This window comes from Cloeon dipterum, chromosome 1 (assembly GCF_949628265.1).
Source record: "Cloeon dipterum chromosome 1, ieCloDipt1.1, whole genome shotgun sequence".
Lineage (NCBI taxonomy): Eukaryota > Metazoa > Arthropoda > Insecta > Ephemeroptera > Baetidae > Cloeon > Cloeon dipterum.
In genome coordinates, this window is record NC_088786.1 from 26352221 (window position 1) to 26375175 (window position 22955).

Consider the following 22955-nt stretch of genomic DNA (forward strand, 5'->3'; position numbering starts at 1 on the left):
GGAACAAGTTAGGACTCAACGTATTTATAATTGTAAGTAATACACACATGGTAGTGACCCTCTTTAAATTCAAGCTTCAACTTAAATGAAATCAACTTAAGAAAATTCCAAATTCCACTGTGATGGGCGAAATATGGTGCTCTAATAAAAGAGTAAAATTCTGCTGATTTCAAATTTATGTCAGAAAATTAAGAGGTCCCAGCCAGTCGCGCTGCGCCGCGACAGCTGGCTAATTTTTAGTCTCGTGGTTGGCCGCCAGCCGCCGTGATGGCCAAGCTGTGCCAGCCACGCCAGCCGCCGGGCAAAAAATAAATAAAATGAAAATTGACGGAGAAAAATTGGCCTCCGGCCTTTTGAGCCGATAAGCACTGTCAAACCTCACTTTAAAAACTTTTCAGCCTTGCCAGCCTGCAAATCAAAAGATAGTCTAGTCGGACAAGGCCTATACTAACAACATGCTAAAATTTCTGCCACAAGTGAACTATTAGATCTGATGGAAAATATTCATGCTGTCGTTCTGGGGGGGGGGGGACTATTCCAATGCTCAACGATCCTAAAGGCCAAAAAGAGTCTTACAAGGGGGCGACGGCAGGCGCCCTTCTCCTTCCTGTACTGGGCCAGCCATCAAGCGCGCCGTCGCATCAAAATCAGTCACGCCGCTGCAACACTTCTTGAAAAACAGCAGTAGTTGATATTTTATCGTGTTCGACTCCGCGTGTAGACGAATCTACCAATGTGTAACTATAAAATGAGAAAAAGGTCACAGTTCAATTTAGATGAGCAAAAATTAATCACTTAAAGTTTACATAACTGTTAAAAACAACTTTTAAGTCAAAACAGCGCCAGAATAAGAGATTAATTATAACTGAAACAAACGCAAAACCTTAGATCTAAAAACGTTTTTTTTTCGTTTGTTTGAAACGCGAAAAAATTATTTTTAGATTCAGTATCCATGAAAAAAAAAACAGTTTCAATGTTTTCAGTGATATGTATTGCAGTTTAAGGTTAGTGTTTTTTTTTCTTTGACCATTAAATAATTTCGTCTAAATCTGATCGTTTCTGGTCGATTAGTCGTAAGATAATAATTTTGTGTGCGCAGATGCTTGATGATCCAGAGCATAAAAGGAGTGAAAAGGCAGTAAAAACAAATTGGGCGTATCACAATATGCTTTTGTGCTTGACACCATTACAATCCATTGGTTTGGCTCATCAATAACAAAGCGCGCGAGGGTACACAAAAGTTTCAACGACTCCGCAAAAATTCGATTCGGTTTTTATCATGCTCCGCTTCCCTCCATTTCGCGATCATAAATCAATTTACAGCGGATTTCCACTAGGGAATTTTGAGTAATGTCGATGACATTTAACAAATTTCCCCATTCCCAATTACGCAAATGGATCTCTAGGTACAATCAAACAAGCCGTGCATGTACTACGCGTGGCCAACAAACCTCCATCGAAAAATTCAGCCCAGCATAAATATCGCAGTATATTTGGCAGCATCGAAAACACGCACGACATGTTGTGCACGTGTCGTCTGCAAACATAGGCTCACCGAAAAGAGCGATTTTGCAAACAGCAGCCCCGGCCGGCCGGCCGGTCAACTGGCCTAAATTTCCTGACCGTGATGGCAAAGAATATAACGCGTGCCGCATGCAAATGGAGCAGCGCCTGGGCCGTGGAGATCGAGCCCGTAGGTCACCTGTGGCGACGCAGATGAAGCAACAAAAGTCGCGTGAACACAATTCAGCCGACACGACCAATTACCCAGATTGAACCTGCGCGCGGAGATATCGGCATGAGAGTTGTATAAAAGGGGCGAAATGACTGTCTCCGTCACACAGTCATGGAGCGGGTGTTTCTGCGCAAATCTGCCTCACTACTCGGCTTGCCGGCTGAGCCGTCCGCCTGGAGTCGGCTATACTCTCTGGTGATATTCCTGCTTATTACGGTCTCCTCTCTCCACGTCCTCTACAAGTCAGGCAAGCCAAGTCATTTTTCATTTCTATCGATAGAGTATCAGTTTGCATTTGGCACGAATCCATTTCACTTTGTACGTTAATACCCGCTTTTTACCGTGGCAAGCCTGTTGTGCGAAGTGTCTCTCGGCAAAAAATAGAGCACAGTCTTTCATAATGCAGATGTTTGAAATAAAACTGAATTAATGAACAATTAAAACACCATTGACTGTATTAAATATGCATTTAACTTATTTTCACATTATTGCAGTGGTGGCACAGTTTTCCGTTGCCTTTTTCAATTAGCATGCTTAGAATTTAACAATTTTTCTGCTTCCTAATATTGACTTTTTCTTCAAATATTAAAATTTATGGTAGCTCTGGCTGTGCTGTTTTACCTACGGCAAATAATTTAAGCATTGATTCATTATGTAGGACTGGAGCCGTTGTTGAACCGGCGCTCAGACGTAACCTTATCAATAGCCTACATTTTTGACTTCATGGCGAGAATTGCACGTGTAGTGAGTTACGTAATTATGCACATCCTCACCTACAAACACGCTGGGAAGTTTGAAAAAATCTGCCAAGTGATGGTGAGGAGTCGGAACGGTTTTGTAATTATTGAAAAATCTTACGCGAGCATCACTTCACGCAGGCGACGACAAAGTGTAGAGTGAGCGGTGACCTGGCGGCGAAAAACAATGACGCCATCCTCTACACCGTGCTGCTGGCCATGATCAGACTGATGGTGACCCTCAGCAGGGTCATCTTCCGCTCAGCAGGCATGCCGACCAGCCTACTCAACACCCTGGTCAACATGCCGTTCCACCTGAAATTCATCTTCAACTTCTACATGGAGCTGCAGCTGTTCACGCTGTGCTCCGAGCTGGATCAGTGCTTCGACTCCATCAGGAATCGCTTGCGACAGCTCAGCAGAAACACGGTCACTAATTCCATAACTGACACTGGGCAGGTAAATAAAAATACATTTTATTCATAAGAAATAAAATTTTGCATCCCAAACCAATAATTTGAAAAAAAATTACTGCATTTAGTTTTCAATCAATTTTCAGCAATCAGTGAAATGATAAATGATTAGAAAAAAATATGAAGCACTTCTTGTTCCCCGAAGCATCCTTACTAAGAAAAATTCTTTCTACTGTTTACTGTGTATTCAATTGGTTTCATGACAATTTTGTTCAAGTTAGACGTTATGCAACACGTTCATCATTATTGCTGCGCAGGTTGCATACCTACGATGCACACAGGAGCTACTATAGTTATTCAATTTAATTGCCTCCGGCGCGTGCTATCATTTATTGGAATATATATGTAATACTCCATTTCCCCGCTTACCAAGAGCCTTTAATTGGCACAGTTCAATTTTCCTCATTCTGCAATTCTGTGTTTATGTACCGAACGCGTGTTTTTAACCTAATTATGTGTGCATGATCAAACCACGAAACAAAAAAATCAGCAATGAAAATAATTCATTAAATTTAGTTCATACTGACAGTTTGCGAAAATGTAATTTTATCTGGACTTTTTACTGCCAACTGTTCAGGGCAGGGATGGAGGAGATGCAGGTCAAAAGTAATCAACTTACGCAATAGCCACAAGGGTCTTGCGAGAGGGCACCGTCTGGTAATTTATTAAGTTATTGGAAGACTGACTAATTTTATTTGTATGGTCCAATCGCTCCCTTTACACAGAATGCTTGTCAGTGAGCACAAATACAAATAGGCGTGGTAGGTCGGTCCATCAACATCATTCCTACCTACTCCTTCAAATAAATTGCCCTTTAATGTTCATATTCGTTAAATGACAGAGTGTCGTAATTTTACGTTTTTTGGAGCGATAAAGACTTTTCTAATAGAAATTTTATTGGCACAGTAAAAAAAATATTGCTGTATCATTATTTTGGGTATAAACCATCCATCATGGTCTCGTCAGTTTATGACTGTAGCAACTGGTTCGCCATCTCGGTCAAGACAAACCCATAAAAAATATAGTCACAATAAAAATTTAGAACATTATTTATTGTATATACTGCTGATTTATTTAGAACCAACGCTACGTAAGTTCAAAAAAAGCAAGTCAAATTTGTAAAAATGTATACATTTTTTAAATGAAAAATCTTAGCTTAAAATATTTAGAGTGCCGGAAATTTTTAGGTGCTGGTCGATAAGTGGCGGCTGCCGCACATGCAGCAGTTAAGCGTGCACAACACTTTTCTGCTCTCCTACGCCAGCTCGGTGCGCAACCTGCGGAGGGCGCACTCGACCCTTGCTGACCTTACTACGAAGGTCAACATGCTGTTTGGCATTCGGCTGTTAGTGGACGTGACTGCCCAACTGACAGCTCTGCTGCTGCGGCTGAAAATTATCATCATCTGGATTTTTAGCGTGCTCAGCCCCTCCAGCGAGCGCGTCAACGACTTTGCAAATTCCATAGAGCTCGAGCGGGCAGCGTCCGCTTTGATTCTCTGTCCGGTGCACATTTGCACCGTCTATGCCGTGGTTTACTTCTGCACGCGCACCGTGAAAAAGGTACAACACGCCCCACACGATTTTAAATTGGCGTCGATTGACGCACAATATTTTTAGAATGACCTGATTTTGGCCGAAATACACTCGCTGCTGAACTACCCGCTTGAAGATGACAATCGACAGGAGGTAGGGACGCAAATTATTTAGTCTGGTCCTTTGTAAACATCCCTTGCCTGTGTATGGAGATTGGATTTCCCGATTGCTCTTGAGATGTGACAGAACTCATTCTATGCACGAGAGCTGCTTGTTTTGCGTTTACATTGGAGTCGCGCAATATATCAGACAAAAGGGAAACCTCATCCGAAATTGCGCGTCACTGTTTGTCCCATTTACAGAACATTTGCGTCAGCAATCGCAACCTCAAAACAATCTGACGGGTATAGGCAGGTATTTATACTACAATTAACAGTAAGCGCTATATATACGTCTATTTATTTTATTAGTGCAAATTTTTATGTTGAATTAACGTTAAAATTACAATTTTACCCAGGAAGGGAATCATATAATTTAGCGATAGGCTGGAAAATTAATTTTTATGTTTTTTCCATTTCTTTAACGTTTAAAGCTATTTCTCCATGGGAGAAGATATATTTCACGGCACTTTGCCATTTCCTCTTGATTGGGCGCCGGTTAGTAGCCTTAAAGAAGGTACACGAATTTTTTTTATTATATTTTTTGTGATGACTCTTTGTAACTATGTCTCATAAGTATGGGGCTTAATTGAGTTTTTGTTGGAGGAATTTCTATCAAGAGAAGATTTGAGTTGCGGGGTTGTCAATTTCGTTACTTGTTTGTAGTTTAATTTACTCTCTAAAATGAGTTTAGGCGAACGTTGTTTTCAACGATCGCTGATTCAAAATTTGCTGCAGTAATACTGTGGCATAAATTTGGTTTTGGAGGTAAAATACTGCTGATGAGGCCTGCGGAGCGAAACAGCTGCTGCACGATACAGGAGCGAGGGATATTAATTTTATTTTACTGTTTGCTAGCCTTCCTTGCCTGTTTGTTTCGCTTGCAGGAGGAGCAATTGTATAATCAGTAGAATAATTTTTAATATTCAGTGAAAATTTGGCCTCATATCGAAACTAAAATTATTCATTTCTAAATAATAATCCATGGCGGTAGACTTGAAGCACTTTCATGTCAAAAACAGCTGCGGGAATTGTCGAGAAAGTTATTCATTCAATAATTCCTACCAGAAGTCAATATCCTCAATTGCTTTTTACATCCGATCAAAAGTACAAAGGAGCGTGGCAGGAACTAACATCTAGACTTTTCAGCTGCAAATATTTGCCATGCAGCTGGCTCAGAGGAAGGTTCAGTTCACAGCTGCGGGTGTCATGCCGTTGGACTTTACACTTCTCTATTCGGTGAGTGCGCTGACAACTTTTAATTAAATCTCGCATCCGTTCCTAAAGGAGAACCCGTGTTTGCACGCTGATGAATTAATTATCTCGACATCAAGCACCTTGTTAAGTTGGTTTTTTTTATTTTCAGTTTATGGGAGTAGTCACGACCTATTTGGTGATACTGATCCAGTTTGGAGCGTCCGTGCCAAGATACTCTAACAACGATTCAAAAGTGTGCGTCGATCTATTGAGAAATTTTCTTCAAAATGGAACAGAAAATGTAAATTAAGATATTTTTTCATTTTAAAGGTAATTTTTTTAAATAAAAATAAATGAATATATTTAGTGTTTCAATGGTTTTAATACTATTAAATCACATTTCACCGGACATCACATTTTTACATTAGAAATGACAAGTCGCGATTGTTCAACAGAAGAGACTAATATCACAAGAAAAATTATAGAACTCTAACTGAGATAAATACTAATTTAGGAGGTAAATTCTAAGGGTGGGTTAGAACGAAATCATAGCGTTCGATTCTGAAACAATACTAACTCTGTTCTTGTACTACCACAGGCTATTCATCATAATCACAAACTTGATTTGTGGCACGCACTCACAAAACAGTGTTGTGCAAAAATACTTCTTGGATGTGAAGAATTACCTGCGGGAATATAATTCAATCCCTGAGGAGTCTTCAATCTTCAATCAATGCCCTCCTGGCGAGTTACTTGACAAATTTACCTGTAAAAAGATGATTTATATTTAACATAAGGTGAAATTCATAACTTTTATAATTACATTTCTTGTCGATCAAATGTTTGAAGCAAGAGCAGTCAAGAGAGGACGTTTTCTCGTCTCCACTCTCGATGAGATCATTTTGTTTGTTGGCAAATCTCAAAAACACCTGAAATAGAAAATAACGAGTCAGAAGTATGTAAGTTTAATCTAAGGTTTCACCTCCTCCAAAGTAGTTTGCGACAGGGAGTAGTCGTAGAGAAGGTTTTTTGTTCTCGCCACTTCTAGCGCTCCAAGAGCTGTTGACAGTTTATGTGCACCACTCGGCAGTTGGAAAACTAATCTTGTGTGGTGGCTCTCGCTCAGCACAGCCTCTGGCAACTGCTGCTTCATGTGCGTCTCCATTGCCTCAACACTATCCACTGGACACCTCACAACCAATGTGTACCCATTGCCGAATCTGGAATGTTTAATAAATTTTTGTGAATATTTTTCAATAAAATGATATTTTGTAAGACGATTGCTGATGATATTAATCATGTTTTTTAGTGATTAAGTGAGAAGAAAAAAATATATTTAGGTCTATAGATTTGTCAGAGAAATCACGATTATTTGGATTGCACACTTTTAATTGGTTACAGATTGATGGGCTCATAGGAGGTTGTGTGATAATTCCAGGTGCAAAATTAGTAAGTTAAATTTTTAATAAATCTTTCAGACAAATTTTTAATTTCTTAATTCATCAAAATTAACCAGGCATATTTTTGGTGTTTCAAAAAATGGAGTAAATTTTATTTGAATTCAACTTACTTGCTCTTCAGATGTTGCGCACTGCCAAGGCAAGAGAGTTTGCCGTTGACCATAACAGTTAGTCTTGAGCAAAGCGCCTGGCACTCTTCCATGCTGTGGGAAGTGAGGACAACTGAGCGGCCCTCGCGCACAGCGCGCAGGATGCAGCGCCACAAAAAGCGGCGCGCAGCAGGATCCATTCCGCTCGTCGGTTCGTCCTGAGTGATCGGCGGCAAATTAGCATATCACAAGTTCTGTGCGAGCACAAAAAACCTGCTTACCAAGAAAACGAGAGGTGGATTTCCGACAAGAGCGATGGCGGTGGACAATTTTCTTTTGTTTCCGCCCGAGTAGGTGCCAGCACATTTGTCAGCATATTGTGTCAGACCCAGGCGAGACAATCCCTCATCTACCGCCTATGTCATGAGCAAAAAGCAGCAGTTTGTATGACAAGCAAAAAAAGGAGTTGATAAATTTATTACATGCGGTAGGAGATGACTAGGCACTCCTCTCAACTTGGAATATAGCTCCAAATGCTCTCTTGCTGTTAGGAGCGGGTCTAGGGCATCAAACTGCGGGCAGTAGCCAAGTTTGCGCCGCACCAATCGGATCTCACTTTTAATGCTGTGACCACATACAAATGCGTCGCCAAAGGATGGTTTCGTGTCGCCAGTCAGCATCTGTTGAAGGAGTTTTATAATCACTATGGTGTTAAATTATTATTATTTTTCAATTACGAGTGCCAGTCAAACAAAAATTGGTTACTATCTTCTTATGTGTATTTGAAAAAAAAATCCATTTGCTATTATTAATTTAATTTATGATCTTATATGAGTTATATGTACTGCCCAGAAAAAAAGTAAATTAAAGAAGAAAAAGTTTTAACTTATTAAAATTACTATGATTAAATTGTTCAAGTCATAAAACAGTATTTTAATTTTACCTTGAAAGTAGAAGTCTTTCCAGCCCCATTGAGGCCCAGCAGTCCAAAACACTCAGCAGGTTTCACCCCAAAGCATAATTTGTTTACAGCAGGCCGGCCTCCAGTCTTGTAGACCTAGAATCAAATGATTAAATTATTTGTTTGACATGATTACCAAGATTGAGAGCACCTTTGTCAGGTTGCTTAACGCTAAGACGTGGTCTTCATTCCTACTTGATGTTACTCTGTGCCGTTCAGCTGCGACATCTTCCTCATCATTATGAATATCCGAAAGTGTGCGTTCGTCGAGCTTGGCGGTTCTCTAAAAATGGCATTAGGCACACAAAAACTGAAATAATTATGTCAAATATAATTACGTTCAACTTGGCGAGAATCCATTGCCATACAGGATCTAACAATCCAAACTCTATGGCAAGTGTGAAGGCAAAGAAAATGAATCCTTCAACGATCATGGCCAGCAAATTTTTGCCGAGAAATTCCCATTCAAATACATTTTTGTTCAGTTCCAAGCCTAAACATTAGGATAAAAGTTAAAATTAAATCATCACTCAATATACCATGAATTAAATTTACCAAATGAAGCAAATTGCTGAGAAATCAAATGGTTTGTTGCCATTTTCATCAGACCTTGTCCGAGACAGAAGTGGGGAAAAACGAGAAAAACTTCTTTCAATATAGACCCGATGAATTGCAGCTCCTGTGCAGATAAATATTAGAATTAATTTTTTTTAAATACATTTTGAAACATTACCTCATCATCAAATATTTCCAGAACAAAAACAGCCACCGTGGTAACTATACCGACAAACAAATTCCAACAAGCCAGGAAAACAAAAGCTGTGCTCGACACTTTAGCCACGAAGCTGGCTGGGTACATCAAAGGGATACTAGACCAACTAAAAACGAAAGACGCGTGATAAAATCGGCATTAATATGATAATAAAGCCGCATACCCATAAAAGAACAAGAGCAGCACAAGGCCGGGAAGGTTCTCGCTCGAAACGTAGGCTTTCTCGTTAAATATGAGGAAGATGGCGATGCACAAGGTTGCTGAGACCAGATAGCTCATCTAGAAATGAATCTTAAGAAATTTATTGGCTATAATCATTGGCATTGCTATACCATGTCCCAGAAAAACGCGCTAATCCAGTAAATTGCTGCGTCGACTCCAGAAACAAATTGTAAGTGCTTGGCTTTTGTCGCACGCTCTTCAATCAAAGTCACCACAAAGGATGCTGGTACAAAGCTCATGGCGAAAATAACAGCAATTGCGTGCAGCAGGCTGATGCTTGACTGCTTGCTGCATTGAATAATTAGAAAAAAGGAAGATTTCAAGAGAATTATTTGAGCTTACATCATTTCTTGAGACAGTTGCGATGGAGTGAAATTCATAGGATGATTAATGGCACGGATACCATACATTTTTGGGTCTTCCACCTCTGGCAAGGACGCTCTCAGGACAACATTGTTGATTGCATTCATATAGGAAACAGACATTGGCCAGCCCTTATTGTTCCACCAAACCTAGAAAATACAAATTTAGGTGAAAAAATCTTTGAATAAAAATGTGATAATTTTACTCTGATGTTATCAAAAATGTCTTCTTGTTTAGCCCTTGCAGTGAGATTGGAAGCGATTGTTTCATAATCATCTATTCGAGTTTGACCGAGATTGGAGGCTCGGTCCAGTCTGCTAATTCTGTCCAGAATGTAAGAGATGTTGATCATGCTGAATGGGTTGTACACTCCCAGAGAGAAGCCACCATATCTGCAATTGTCACATCTTAATTAAAAAAAAAAAACATGATAGATGAAATAAACTCTCACCGAATTTTATAGAATTGTTTCTCAGTTTTTACCAACCAGTCCGACACGTTTCGCTCTGAGAGGTCGTAGAAAAGGTCACCAGTTGCTATCTGGGATCCAAGTAAGGTTATTGTTTATATTTAATCATCAAACCAAAGCTCACAAACCTTTATTTTCTGAGGTGGTGGCCCACCAGCGTCTGCGGGGCAAACTTGGGTTCCTCTTTCGCACGAGCAGCTTGGTGACTCGTCTGGAATGTCCTTCTTTGGGTAGTTAAACATTTCGCTTGGTTTTGTGCATTGGTATGTGCTAGAACAATATTATTGCAAAAATTTTAGCTTTTTATAGGCGACACAGTTAAAGTATCTAGGCAATTCCAAACAAGATAAAACTCAGATTGATCAAATAGCAAAAGTTACCTGTCTCCTGCACATCTGGTGCCGATGCCGTAGGGTCCTAAAATTTGGTTCTTGTATTTTTCTACCCAGGCGTTACTGGGAGAGTGAACGTCAAGGAAAATATTGTTTGGCTCAGTGTACATCCAGGGATGCAGTTCAAGTGGCGGTTCTTCTTGCAATCCAGGTAAGATCATGGTAAACACAAATGCAAGGCACACAAACACAGCAGGCAAAACAATCTGCAAATTCAAAGATTTTTTCAAGGAACAAAAATATTGATTTAAGGAAAGGTGTACCTCGCAAAACAATGCTTTTGGATTTCTCCTGGTGTGGTGGAATCTTTTGGTCTGCAGAGCCATGAACTGGCGCCACCTCAGCTTTCGTCTTCCCGATTTTGTGTCCCAATAATCTGAGTCCACGCTGGCAGCGTCACCATTTTCAAGATTTCCAGGATCGTCCGTTGCTGCTCTAGTGTCTGTGAAAAATAATGATAAGAAAAAGCAGATATAAAATTTATAAGAAACACAAAAAACATTGATGGCTACAAACTATCTACAAAACGCTAAATAGGAACTCACATTGCACTTTGTTTCCGTTCGCTTGGATGTAAATATTCCGCCTTTTCCCTGCACGGACAAATACAACACAACAAGTCAAGCAACATTTACACAGTAAATCGCCAACAAAATATACCTGATTTACCAGATTTGAGGAACCTTAGTGGTCCATTTACTGCAGCACTGGTATTTCCGTTTAGGAGATTTGTTTTTGGAAATGTGCCAGTCACCAAAGAGCTGTTTTCTAACGCGTTGCCTGAAACCAGCAAATTGAAATATGATAATCAAAAACCTAACAAACAATCACCATTCATGAGCCTCTCATTTGCACTGTATTCTCCATCGTGAGCGATTTTCAAGAAGATTTCCTCCAATGACGTGTCAGATATTCCATAAGAATTGATCCCGATTGCCTGTCCGTGATTGTCCAAAGAATCTAAGAGAGCCTGCAGAATTGGGAGGGCGCCTTGTCTTTCTCCCATGGTGAATGGCAGCGAATAAACCAGTTCTTGTCCGACAGCCTCTAAGAGTTCACTGCTCGAAACGCACTTCTGCACCAATTCCGTGACTTTGTTAATTTGATTGGTAGCCTCAGAATTTTCCGTTTGGCCGTTCTGTTGAAGAGAACCATTGACTGCAATTTCACCAGTAGCCTAGGGATGAGATGTGAGTTATCAAACACTATTAAATATGGAGCAAACTACGTTTCTGCTGGGATTCGTCAATCTCTCCACTGTCAGGTAAAATCCAGACCCAAACCTAGCTTTAAGGAAGAGACTCGATCCACAGCACTGAAGGTTGCCACCAGAGATGATAGCGATTCGATCAGCAAGAAGGTCAGCCTCATCCATAAAGTGGGTTGTAAGGATCACTGTTCGGTCTGAGGAATATTATGTCTTAGAATTTTCATTTTCAAGAAGCAAATGTAACAGCACTCACTTTGCTTGTACTTGACCAACATCTCCCAAATTGATCGGCGTGAAAATGGATCCACCCCTGAAGTTGGTTCGTCCAATATGACAGTTCTGTTGGAACATTTGGTTAACATTTTAACTAAAGAACAACTCTCTATTCATACTTTGATCCACCGACAAATGCCACAGCTATGGAAAGCTTTCGCTGCATACCTCCTGACAGATTCTTTGACATTTCGTGTTTCTTGTGAGGTAATCCTAAGTCAATGATCATCTTTTCAGCTTCAGCAGTCACTTCTGCGCTTTCCTTTCCTTTGATGCGTGCGTAAAACCAAAGGTGCTCCTCGACTGTCAAACTAGAGCGATAGTCATGGAGAATTTTACATTCCTTTTGAAGTAAACTAGATATAATATTACTAATCAAATAAAACGTTGTGCTGAGGACACGTGCCAAGACTGCCTCTGATACTGTCCATGTCAGTCCTTATGTCAAATCCATTTATTTTTGCAGTGCCATTCGACGGGGGAAAGAGTCCAGTCAAGATAGAGCTATCAATGAAAGTTCAAAGAAATGAATTAAGTCTACATGGTTGAAAAAATCCTTACATTGTAGTGGTTTTTCCAGCTCCATTGTGGCCAAGGAAGGCGGTTATTTGGTTTTGGTAGAAGTTAAGGTTCAAGTTATTCAACGCTATCTTTCCATTGCTGTAAGTTTTGCCTAGATTTTGCAGTGCAACTCCCACTTGAAGGCCAGCAGGCTCTTCTTCAAGGTTTCCAGAGTCCCCTTGTAAAATAAAACATATGAAAACATGCTCCTAGAAGAAAACAGAGCATAGATTACTGCTATCATTTAAATTCTCTGTGGCCGGCGTAGATCCCGTAGGCACATCATCAACTGTTAAGTCTTTTCCGCACCAATACGATTTTTGAACGAAGAAATACCATCGCTTAGGTACACCATATTCTCCTTAAATACCAAAATCAATAAGTTTATTAATGTCAGTTTATCAATCTAATTTACCTGGGAACACTGCTTCTAGGTACCAAGTGAACACAGCATATATGACCGCGTCAAGCAGCAACATTTGCATACAGGTTGAAAGATTCATGGAGTCATTCAGCAATGGACTCTTGTCGTAATTATACCAGTGAGCGCCTATTCCTGTTTCTTCAAAGAACGACAGGTAAGAGCAGCCGTAACCAAAAGCCACGTTGGAAATGAGGCACTGGTTGCAAAATATTTATTATTTAATTTAGAGTTGTTACTATATAATATAATATTTGACTCACGACTAAGGTTTTGACAACTCCAGACATTGTTTCTTCCCAGAGAACGGTGAATGCGTATGGGAGGTACATGATGAAGAAGATGATACCGCCAGCAGCAGCTGCTAAATTAGCCTTTGAGAAGAGAGTTGAGATCAAGAAACATTTGCTGATTGTAGCGATGGCATAAGTGAGCAGGAACACAAAAATCAGCGAAGGGTCGGAATTTTCAAGGATTTTGCCATACTGGAAGTAGAAAAATTATTTTAATCATAAAATTACTCTCATTGCTTGTGTCGGGACATACCACCAAAATAATTGTCAGTAGGACTGTGGTCAGCAACATTGGCGTGAAACTGTCGATGAACCAGCCAATCCAGTGGACACCGTTGCCGAGGCCCATAACACGCATTGTTTCTTTCAGTCTGCGCTCTTTTTCGTATACAATGCTCTTGACAATCATAGCACTGGTGTAGACCCAAGAGAGGGTCATGAAGAGTGGAAACGTTCTTGAGATAGCGAGCACAAATCTGGAGGCAATATAATTTTATATATACATGAGATACAAATTATTACAATCCAACCTGTCGATTAAATGGCAAGGATAGGGAAACTGCTGCAAGAATATACCAGGCGTGCGTATTCTTTTGGTTTGCTCTTTGATTAAACTGGCGTCGAGCATGTCCTGCAAGTAGGCAAACCCGTATGTGATGTATTTGAGATCTATGCCTGGCCTGCGTCTTGGTCCTGGACGCCTCAAGATGTCTTCCACGCGTTTGGTGGAGTCTATTCTGCTGCTGTCCATTCTACAGATAAAATGTTTTGTTAAAATAAAATATAACTTAAAATTGTTTTTTCTTACCTAATTTTGTAAGAAATGAAAGGAGGCAACTTTTCTAGTGTTCCATTACTGTCAGGCAAATCTAAGAAGCTGACAACAGCCCACAACTTGTTGTGTTCCAAGAGCTCCATTCCTCTCTTAACAGCTTCTTCCTCATTGGGGTACATTTCAATTTTGTTTAAGTCAACACACTCTAACAAAGTAGTAATATTGATTTGAAGCTCTTCGATTGTGGCAAGTGCAGTCTCTCGGAGTTCCGTGTTGTCAGATGCCAGAAAGCTACGGAAGTACATTTGAATAGCAAATAGTGAAATGGAAATATTTCATGAAATTACCGTGTTGATAGCTCATTCAGATTTTCAAGTTCACCAACTAAATTATCAGGTGCACTCTTTTTGAGGAGATCAAATAATTTTGGCCAGGAATCCTAAAAAATAATTCATAAATTACGAAATCAAACTCAGTTTTAGAGCCCTACTTGAATCAGCTGTAAACTAATGGTTTGGTTGACCAGCGAATCTCTCAGCTTTGGAATTACTGTGTCTGTCAAAAGGGTCGTTGCCTCAACAATTTTCTCAATCAGTGCGAATGATGCGTTCACTCCTTCCACGACGCGAATTACAGCTGGCTCGTCGGGCGCAAACAATATTTTCCCTCTGCAACATAGCATGAGTCAGCAATAGTTAAAACTTTTTTAGGTTATTGACGTACCTGACAAAAGGCTTCACTTGATTCCAAAGAAATCTGGTGACGCTGTTTCTCTCAAGACTCTTGAAAAAATTGTTGCACTCTGGAGACGCATCAGTGTCATTGATATACTCTTCATATTGAGACTCTGAATTTTTGAGCTGGTCTTTGAGTTCATCAAACCTAAGGTATTCCATTTGGCGTTTATCATTTTGGAATAAAAAGTTATATTAAGGCAGGTTAGTCAGCAAATTATTATGCTTTTGGTCTACTTTTATCTCAAAATGAAGTGCTTAAATATGAAAAGTTATAAAAAGGTGGTGTATAAGCAAAAGCTTGTGAAAAAGCAATATTAATTATCTAATCTAATCAGATATATGGATCAAAGGGTGCAAGCCAGAGGCGCTCAGGGAAGTCAGGCAGGAAAACAGGATTGTACCAACGACTGCGAGCAAATACTTACTGCGATCAGACCAACAGTAAGGGATGTGCAGTTATAAATAAACTTGCAGTTTTGAAACTCCAAAATAAAGATTTAAAAAGCGGCTAGGACGACTAAGGATACTTAGGATGACGCCAATGACTTGCATTTGCATAAATAGAGTTTGTCTTTCTTCCCACCGTGTGCTTTCTCCTCCGCCCGCAGCAATCTGATCCAAAATGCTTGTTGCCTCAGGACCACACAGCAATTTCTGAACAATTGCCATTGACGTGAGCATCGATGGGTTTAGAGATGAAAAGTTAGCAACTCTGGAGTTTTTATACTCGTCGATTTGTTCCTCTGTGGGCAGATACTTTTTGCCAATGGCTCCAACCTCACTGCAATTTTTTGACGAACGCAAGCGATAAGAGGGAAATTTCTATTTACAGGTGCAAACCTACTTCAAAGTCTCCTGGAAAGAGTCCAATTTGCGAACGTTGTCAACAAGCCTTGATGATAGTGTCTGAAGCTGGCGCCAATCAGACCAGCTTAACTCTCGTCCAAGGTTCAGTTCGGTGAATTTCCACAGCTGGATGGTGATTTTTAAGCAAAATGCTTACTCACATAAAAACCAAAATACCTCGCTGAAGACTTTGTTTGCTTCGGCACTTTGCTCAAAAGACCGTGCGATGAAAGTGATGTTTGACATCGGCAATGAGCAAAGTTCTCTTGACACGTCATCAGGCGATGCTTTGTATGGACCCCAGGTCAAAATGTTTCCCAGTGTCGATGGATCGCAAACCAACGCTCTTGGATCATTTCTCAAAGCAGCTAGCTGACCCTGAAAATAAAAACAATTCAATTTATGCTTCATAATCTATCACGATATAAGAATACCAAAGTAATGTTCTGCGGCACTAATTTTGACGAAATCAACGAATCAATCACTGGTTCGCTCAAGTTCACTTTTTCTTTCCTCAGCATTGATTTGAATTCCCTCGGGTTTTGAAGGAAATTCTGCAGTACTATGGAACCTAAAATTATTTATTTTAGTCTATAGTAAAGTCAGAGGATACAAGGCTGAAAAGCAACAAAGGACATGTCATTCAAACTAAAAAAATATAAACCTTCGACATTCTTTTCCCGCGCTGCAATAGATTGCACCAGGAGCGATAAATCCATTAGATCTTTGGTAGCCGTTTCTATGTTTGTCTTCTCATTTGGTCCAACATTTGAAGCCAGTATCGACTCAAAATTGTCGAACAGCTTTTCCAAACTAAAAATTAAAGTATAAATTTCGTAAATTTCTTCAGATTGTATTAATTACAGAGTAGTATTCAAATTTCGGAGATTGTCTCCTGGTCTGGGCTGCACTGTTCTGTGGCAGGTGTTGTTCACTGTGCAAAGGAAACTTTGGAAAAATGGAAATAAGCCTGCCGAAGGCATAGCCTTCTCTTCGAAGTGGCCTGCAATGAAACGTCGACTTAGAAATTATTTATTAAGATGCAATATTTGACTTACACTCATGGATGTACGACTTGAGGCCTCTTGTCCGCACCCACATCAAAATTGAAAATAAAATCAGGGGCCATATCAATTCCACCAGGCATCGTACCTGAAGCATTAAAATTACAACTTATGTCATCTGAATTAACTTCTTTTAATTTTATTTTATCGTATTGGTGGAACCTTGAACCAACACCTTCAAGCGGTCGACCTTGAGAGGCCAACTTGTTGAGGTAGGTCCGGACACCAGACGCGGTTGAGACTTCTTACCTTTTGCCTCTTTCGCAAAACCCAATTCTTCCATAGAATTAGCTGAACTTGCCGGAGAAAGTTCATTTTGCCCCAGAGTAGCCTCACCCCTCAGGCACAGCCTGTGGATTCGAGCTGAAATGTGAGAGGAAATTGTTAAAGTAATGTAATAAACTCCACGCGGTAATCAGATAATCTCTTTTTTTGGTAATCTATTGAAATAAAAGTATGACGTTGCTTACATGAATTCGAAGAAAATATCAATATTACCAGCATTTAAACTTGGTGCTTTTAGCTATAAAATTGCAACTTGGTTGTAAAGATAAAGAACAAAGACCGCCGAGAAGATAGTAACATGAATGTATACGCGCGTCTTGATTGGACCGCAACTTGGGTTTGACTGATGACAGAATAAAGAGAGAGTAAAAAAGGTTTCAAGAGAGAACCTTGAGCTGCAAAGGTGCGTTGCAAAAGAGCAGCCCTTGATCAGTGTCAGCGATGCTTTATTTGTAATACTCTGCTTGATCATGAGATGTTTATATTAACCAGATGGAACCTGCAATCGCTTTTAAAAATATATTTCTGTGAAGCAGCCGAGAGGTGCGTGCTCGATGCAATTGCCCACAGCTCCAGGGCACTCGTTAACTCATTTTTTACTGGTGGTTCAAGGCGAATAATATTACAGCGATGTAGGCACACACGGCAACAACTGTGGAACCAGGTGCCGGCACGAAGTGATATTATTGTTGTGGGCGCTCAACTGACTTTTGCCGAATGCAACTGGCGCCGTGGAAATCTATTTTGCATTGTGTAAATTGAACAGCCTAATTTGCTGCAAGGTAAGAAATTAATAAACTGACGCGTAATGAATTTAATTAATTAACACCTGGGAAATGACTGTTGGATGTGTGCAAATTAAGAGTTGTTGCGCAACAAAATTAGTAATTCTAAATATTGCACTTAACATGCGTGGGCGCTCTCAAGCGTTTAGTTAATATAGCGTTGTGTGTAAGGACCTAGCCACCTTCTCAATCAAGTGGAAACGACTGCAAAGTGGGACGACAAAGTTGTTTCTCAGTATATTATTGTAGCAACTGTTCAGCAGAAGAGAATTACTTGAATTGTGACAGCTGTAAAAAAATATATATGTACTCTGCTAAATGATATTATTATTATCATCTTTATTGTCTTTTGGCGAGGTCATACATCAGATTTTGTTACAATTCTAAATATATGCCCCCCAATTGCAATGCACAAACAAATTACACACAAAAATTATAAATTTTTAACAAATGCCAAGAATTCACCACTATCATAAAATTTCTTTAAGTAGCGTTTGTCGTTGGACAAATTTGTCAACTGAAATTGTGGTTGATTATGCTCCACTTTGAAAGTACAATGCTCTGACTTTTATCATAAAAATTCCCGATATTGCTCTAACCACGAACAGTATGTACGTCAAACGGCAAACTCCGCTGGCTACCTCTAATGTGGAAATTTTTTTAAAAAGCTTCACTTCCTGCGCGCAAGGCTTCAGATAATAAGCATGTACTTTTACGAAACGAGAACTTTAAAAACCGCACAGCAACACCACCTACCGAAATGCAGAGTGTGAGAAACGCGGGCTTACCGATCTTTATTTTTTACCTCACAGAAGCGTGCTCAAGGGCACCGTCCATCCACTTTTCAAATCAATAATATAGCAGGAAAATGTATATTATACTGACTCGATAGAGTGCACTCACTTCACTTGACAGCCACCGAAAATGATTACGCTCTCCTTAATTGATATATCCTCAAATTAGTTTGCACTCCAATTGTTGCAGTCGAAGTATGTAATATGTGCCGTAGTGAAATCAATACAATGAAAATGTTTTTTTATTCTAAAAAAATGCATACATATTTAGCGCAGCGCACAAAAGCAGCGTTGCGTCATCGCCAGTGAACCCTCGCTTATTGTCAAATTCGCAAGCAGAACACTTATAGCATTTTTTCGCAACACGGACACCCGTCGCACGGCGCGCACAACAAGGAACAAAAAGTTTGGAAAAACGATTCGCTAATTACCTTAGCGTCAGGGCAGCATGCTCGGAGCGGAGCTGCAGGAGAACGGCCGGTCAGGTAGTGGATTCGGCCCTTCGAAGGTGCGAACTGAGTCACGGCAGCTGCAGCTGCAATGCCCTCGCGTATCCGTGCGGGAGTCTTTGTGCGTTCTATCGCGGGACCGTCATTGCAGTGCGCCTCGCGTAAACACCGCGGCCTGCGAGCGAATTAGGCGCCTGTGCCGGAGTTACGTAAGCGGCCCGGCGACGACCGACGATTCGCAAGGCTGCCGTGGAACCGCGGTGGACGCGCGATGCGCACCGCTGCCGCCCGAAAAGGGTCACAAACGCAAATCGATAATCCGGCTGTGCGCGCCGCTTTCGTTGTTGGTGCTTTGGTCTGTACGCTGGCACGAAGAGAGCATCGCCCTCGACTGGGCCGCCTGCGTGAATTTGAAAAAGTAATGAACACGTACCGTGAACGCACCAAATTGACCAAATAGCCACTGCGGAAATTGAACACCGTGATTACATTCGGCCGCTCGTGGTCCGAACTGATTGAATTGTTCATTTGTCAAGTATTGGGATTTTCAATATACGAAGCGTAATTCAATTATGCCCTTTTAATTTACTTAACATAATATTAAGTAAATGACTTTGTTTACAAATCAACAATTCTGATTTTTATACCTCTACTAGTTCTGTTTCACAAAAAAGTTAAGAGTGAAATAACAAAATGCTTTTACTTTTCACTCACTTTCACTCAACAACCTCTAAACTTAAACACGCTATTTTTTACTGACTTTTAACCTAACAAAATGCGTCTGTTTTATATATTCAAGGTCAAGGAAATCGTAAAAAATGATATTGATATAATTTTGGTAAATTAGCAAACAATAATTTGTTTCTGAACGGCTGGAATGTCCAAAATACACGTTACTCTACAAATATACTCAGGTGGAGTGCCAAAACATTATCTCTGTCAAGGTTAGAGCAATTATTCATGACATCCTTGCCTCCACGGCGGATGCCCCCAAGAGAAATGATTAGGCCATTATTTAGATATTATCAACCTGAGGTTATAGTTTTTCAACGCAAAAACATATTGCGATAATATATTTTTAATTTCACGCTGATAACGACTTGATGAGGTGATTTAAATACACGCTGATATCCTCTATTGAATCAAATTAAAAATTATGATATGAAATCAGACACCTATTAGATAAAAATTTAAATTAAATCTTGACAACTAAATTATTTTTAATTAAACTATTTTCCTTCTAATTATTTATAAAAGAAAGTTTCAAAATATGTTATGCACCTATAGATTAAAAATATACTAATCTTCATTTAATATCATTTCAGTTTAGACTGCAGAGCTTAGAAGGCAGTTGGTGAGTGTGTACTCAAGAATTACGGAACTAGTCGTACGTACGCGTTATCCGTACTCGCTTCAGAGAAATATTCACCTTGTACTTGTTTGAATCCACTCAAGCCTCGCTATCATCGTAAGCCTCCAGCTGTTATCAAAGCAGCTTCGAAAAAGCATTTCAGTGTTTGATTACGAGTTACGGCACGCACACTGTCTGTAGGTTTGCTCCGTCCACAGGCACTCCTCCAGCTCATTCCGATATGGCCTGCCGCACTGTCCCGGTCGAGGAGCTCGTCGCCAAGGCGAAGGAAGAGTTCGAGCAGAATTTTGGGACGCAACCCAACGTGGCCGCCTGCGCCCCTGGAAGGGTCAACCTCATCGGAGAGCACACAGATTACAACGATGGCTTTGTGCTGCCAATGGTAGGGAGGGCTATTGCTATAAAAATTGCAAACTGCTAATTTCTAAATTCAGGCTTTGCCGATGGTGACCGTTATCGTCGGCAGATGCACCGACAACGGCGAGTGCACCATTGTAGCCGCTGTACCTGAAGCAGATGCGCCTCGAAAAGTGTCTTTCCACGTCCCGTCCAAGCAGCCATTACTGCCTGGTTCTCCTAAATGGGCCAATTACGTCAAAGGAGTGATCGCCAACTTTCACGCTACGGGTAAATTTAAAAAAAACGCACAAAATATTATACAAACGGTGTGGAATTTTTTTCCTTTTTAGGTTTGATTAGCGGGTTTGAGGCTGTGATTCTCACTACGGTGCCCTTGGGCGGTGGTCTTTCCAGCAGCGCCTCTTTAGAAGTGGCTACCTACACTTTCTTAGAAGCTCTGACCAACAACAAGAGCAAAGAGTGAGCCAAAAGTCTAATGAAACTTGTAATGCGCCACGCCTAAAATAATGCGTATAGGTTGCAGGATAAAGCTCTGGCTTGCCAAAAGGCCGAACATAATTTCGCCGGCGTGCCATGTGGCATTATGGACCAGTTCATTTCGGTAATGGGAAAAACGGGCAATGCACTCCTCATTGACTGCAGGTAAAATTTAATCATCCTCAAACAGATTCTTTTCACTCTTTTGTCATTTTAGATCGCTGGTGGCTGAACTGGTTCCTCTGCAGGACCCAAAGGTCGCTATTTTGGTCACAAACTCAAACGTTCACCACGACCTTGGCTCCAGCGAGTACCCTGTGCGCAGGAGTCAGTGCGAGGAGGCGGCTAGGCTGCTTCAGAAGCCGAGCCTCCGAACGGCAACCATGCAAGAACTGACATGTGAGAATATAAACTCAATTCGCGGAATAGACTGATTTAAATAATAAATTAGCGTTGGAGGGCACGATGGACGAGGTGATTTTTAGGAGAGCACGACACGTGATTGGTGAAATTTCAAGGACAGAGCAGGCTGCCCTTGCCCTGAGGGTTGGCGACTGTGAATGGCTAGGAAGGCTCATGAACGAGAGTCACGATTCACTCAGGTTTGTTCTGATTATGCTTGTTTTTAAACACCTCACTTAAAAGGGAAGACACTGGTCCCCTGAAATATTTTGATACTGTATCTCAATGTGAAATTTAATTTCGAGGAAAAAATAAATTTAAAATCAATCTAATGATTATCAAAACTTTACGTTGTTTTCAGTTCTAATGGTAACTACAGAAAAATATGTATGTATTTGAAACTCTATGAGTTGCTTCAGTCGGTGTTTTTAAAATTTCGATCAAATTAGCATTAAGTATCCCTACTTGAAGTGCAAGATATTCCACTGAAATAATTTGGCTGGTATTTGTGGGCGAAGACTTAATATTCTTTACCCAACAGGGATGATTATGAAGTGTCATGTGCAGAGCTAGACCAATTGGTGGACTTGGCAAGAAAAGTCGACGGAGTATTTGGATCAAGGATGACGGGCGGAGGTTTTGGCGGATGCACTGTCACTCTGGTTAGCTCTGAATTTATTTACTGATTATGAGACCTTGATGAATGATGTTGCGCAGGTTAAAGAAAGCGAAGTTGAAAAGGTTATTTCGCACATCAACGAGAAATACTCCAAAGAGGCTACTTTTTACGTCGCCACGCCAAGTGAGGGGGCTCGTATTTTGAAGTTGTAAAACGCATGATTCAGTCAACATAATAAATCACTTTGTATTGAATATACTGCTAAACAAAGTCGTTTCACTACTGTTGCTTGTCCAAAACGGACTTCAGTTCCATCATCAAAAACGTCCGCATCATCGGATCCTTGATGTTGCTAATCGCCTCACGCGCTTTTTTGCCACCATCCTTGTACCTGGCTGCCATTACCTCGGCGTACTGAATCCAAACGCAGTTGGCACAGCCTGACATGCAGCACGTGGTCGGCTCCTCTGGGTCTTTGGCAGCGGTCACTGGATCTTCCAGAACTTCAGGTGGCTCAACGGGAGTCTTGCTAGACGACAAGTGGCGGGCAGGAAGCCACACTGTGGGTAGCCAACGGGACAAAAGCGGACACTTCACAGCCTGTAAGAAGACACAAGGGCTAAGATGTCTTGCAAATAGCGTCATAATTAAATCAATCCCATAATAATT

At 40.6% G+C, this 22955-nt stretch overlaps 3 protein-coding genes across 11 annotated transcripts; 2 read left to right on the forward strand and 1 right to left on the reverse strand.

Annotated features, from left to right (window-relative positions):
- Positions 1-564: 564 nt before the first annotated feature.
- LOC135934589 (putative gustatory receptor 28b) lies at positions 565-6200 on the forward strand. Its single transcript, XM_065476470.1, has 7 exons — positions 565-1982; positions 2394-2551; positions 2614-2931; positions 4133-4507; positions 4565-4633; positions 5788-5877; positions 6005-6200. Exons 1-7 carry the CDS (start codon positions 1847-1849, stop codon positions 6143-6145), a joined length of 1287 nt encoding a protein of 428 aa, XP_065332542.1. The 5' UTR covers positions 565-1846; the 3' UTR covers positions 6146-6200.
- LOC135934482 (ATP-binding cassette sub-family A member 7-like) lies at positions 6194-22833 on the reverse strand. Of its 7 annotated transcripts, none has more exons than XM_065476270.1 (45): positions 22692-22833; positions 16993-17106; positions 16738-16831; positions 16544-16682; positions 16344-16492; positions 16114-16250; positions 15857-16057; positions 15678-15805; positions 15384-15614; positions 14820-14978; positions 14587-14764; positions 14444-14535; positions 14130-14387; positions 13852-14073; positions 13575-13797; positions 13292-13513; positions 13023-13227; positions 12843-12968; positions 12608-12785; positions 12419-12550; positions 12166-12357; positions 12027-12112; positions 11792-11967; positions 11395-11740; positions 11224-11343; positions 11109-11156; positions 10827-11005; positions 10552-10769; positions 10300-10441; positions 10154-10242; positions 9908-10094; positions 9682-9851; positions 9450-9627; positions 9281-9396; positions 9079-9223; positions 8901-9024; positions 8684-8838; positions 8497-8628; positions 8328-8441; positions 7867-8064; positions 7666-7800; positions 7406-7602; positions 6818-7055; positions 6659-6764; positions 6194-6601 (listed from the first exon to the last, which is right to left on the reverse strand). In XM_065476270.1, exons 2-45 carry the CDS (start codon positions 17056-17058, stop codon positions 6585-6587), a joined length of 6948 nt encoding a protein of 2315 aa, XP_065332342.1. In that variant the 5' UTR covers positions 17059-17106; positions 22692-22833; the 3' UTR covers positions 6194-6584. The 7 variants fall into 7 exon arrangements, with proteins under 7 accessions (XP_065332342.1, XP_065332333.1, XP_065332360.1 ...); XM_065476261.1 differs by lacking the exon at positions 22692-22833 and adding an exon at positions 19039-19360; XM_065476288.1 differs by lacking the exon at positions 22692-22833 and adding an exon at positions 19039-19359 and having other exon boundaries at positions 15417-15614.
- LOC135934554 (galactokinase-like) lies at positions 20402-22556 on the forward strand. Of its 3 annotated transcripts, none has more exons than XM_065476415.1 (9): positions 20402-20524; positions 20609-20810; positions 20863-21055; positions 21118-21247; positions 21305-21430; positions 21483-21664; positions 21717-21867; positions 22209-22329; positions 22385-22556. In XM_065476415.1, exons 2-9 carry the CDS (start codon positions 20649-20651, stop codon positions 22496-22498), a joined length of 1179 nt encoding a protein of 392 aa, XP_065332487.1. In that variant the 5' UTR covers positions 20402-20524; positions 20609-20648; the 3' UTR covers positions 22499-22556. The 3 variants fall into 3 exon arrangements, with proteins under 3 accessions (XP_065332487.1, XP_065332497.1, XP_065332478.1); XM_065476425.1 differs by having other exon boundaries at positions 20430-20524; positions 20626-20810; XM_065476406.1 differs by having other exon boundaries at positions 20440-20810.
- Positions 22834-22955: the final 122 nt, after the last annotated feature.

Coding starts and splice junctions, on each gene's coding strand:
- LOC135934554 (XM_065476415.1), top strand. CDS start 20,649: ATGGCCTGCCGCACTGTCCCGGTCGAGGAGCTCGTCGCCAAGGCGAAG. Junction 21,431..21,482: donor GCACTCCTCATTGACTGCAG/GTAAAATTTAAT, acceptor TTGTCATTTTAG/ATCGCTGGTGGCTGAACTGG. Junction 21,665..21,716: donor AACCATGCAAGAACTGACAT/GTGAGAATATAA, acceptor ATAATAAATTAG/CGTTGGAGGGCACGATGGAC.
- LOC135934589 (XM_065476470.1), top strand. CDS start 1,847: ATGGAGCGGGTGTTTCTGCGCAAATCTGCCTCACTACTCGGCTTGCCG. Junction 1,983..2,393: donor CCACGTCCTCTACAAGTCAG/GCAAGCCAAGTC, acceptor TTCATTATGTAG/GACTGGAGCCGTTGTTGAAC. Junction 4,634..5,787: donor AAGATGACAATCGACAGGAG/GTAGGGACGCAA, acceptor TAGACTTTTCAG/CTGCAAATATTTGCCATGCA.
- LOC135934482 (XM_065476270.1), bottom strand. CDS start 17,058: ATGAACTTTCTCCGGCAAGTTCAGCTAATTCTATGGAAGAATTGGGTT. Junction 14,388..14,443: donor CTGAATGAGCTATCAACACG/GTAATTTCATGA, acceptor GTACTTCCGTAG/CTTTCTGGCATCTGACAACA. Junction 8,629..8,683: donor GGATTCTCGCCAAGTTGAAC/GTAATTATATTT, acceptor TGCCATTTTTAG/AGAACCGCCAAGCTCGACGA.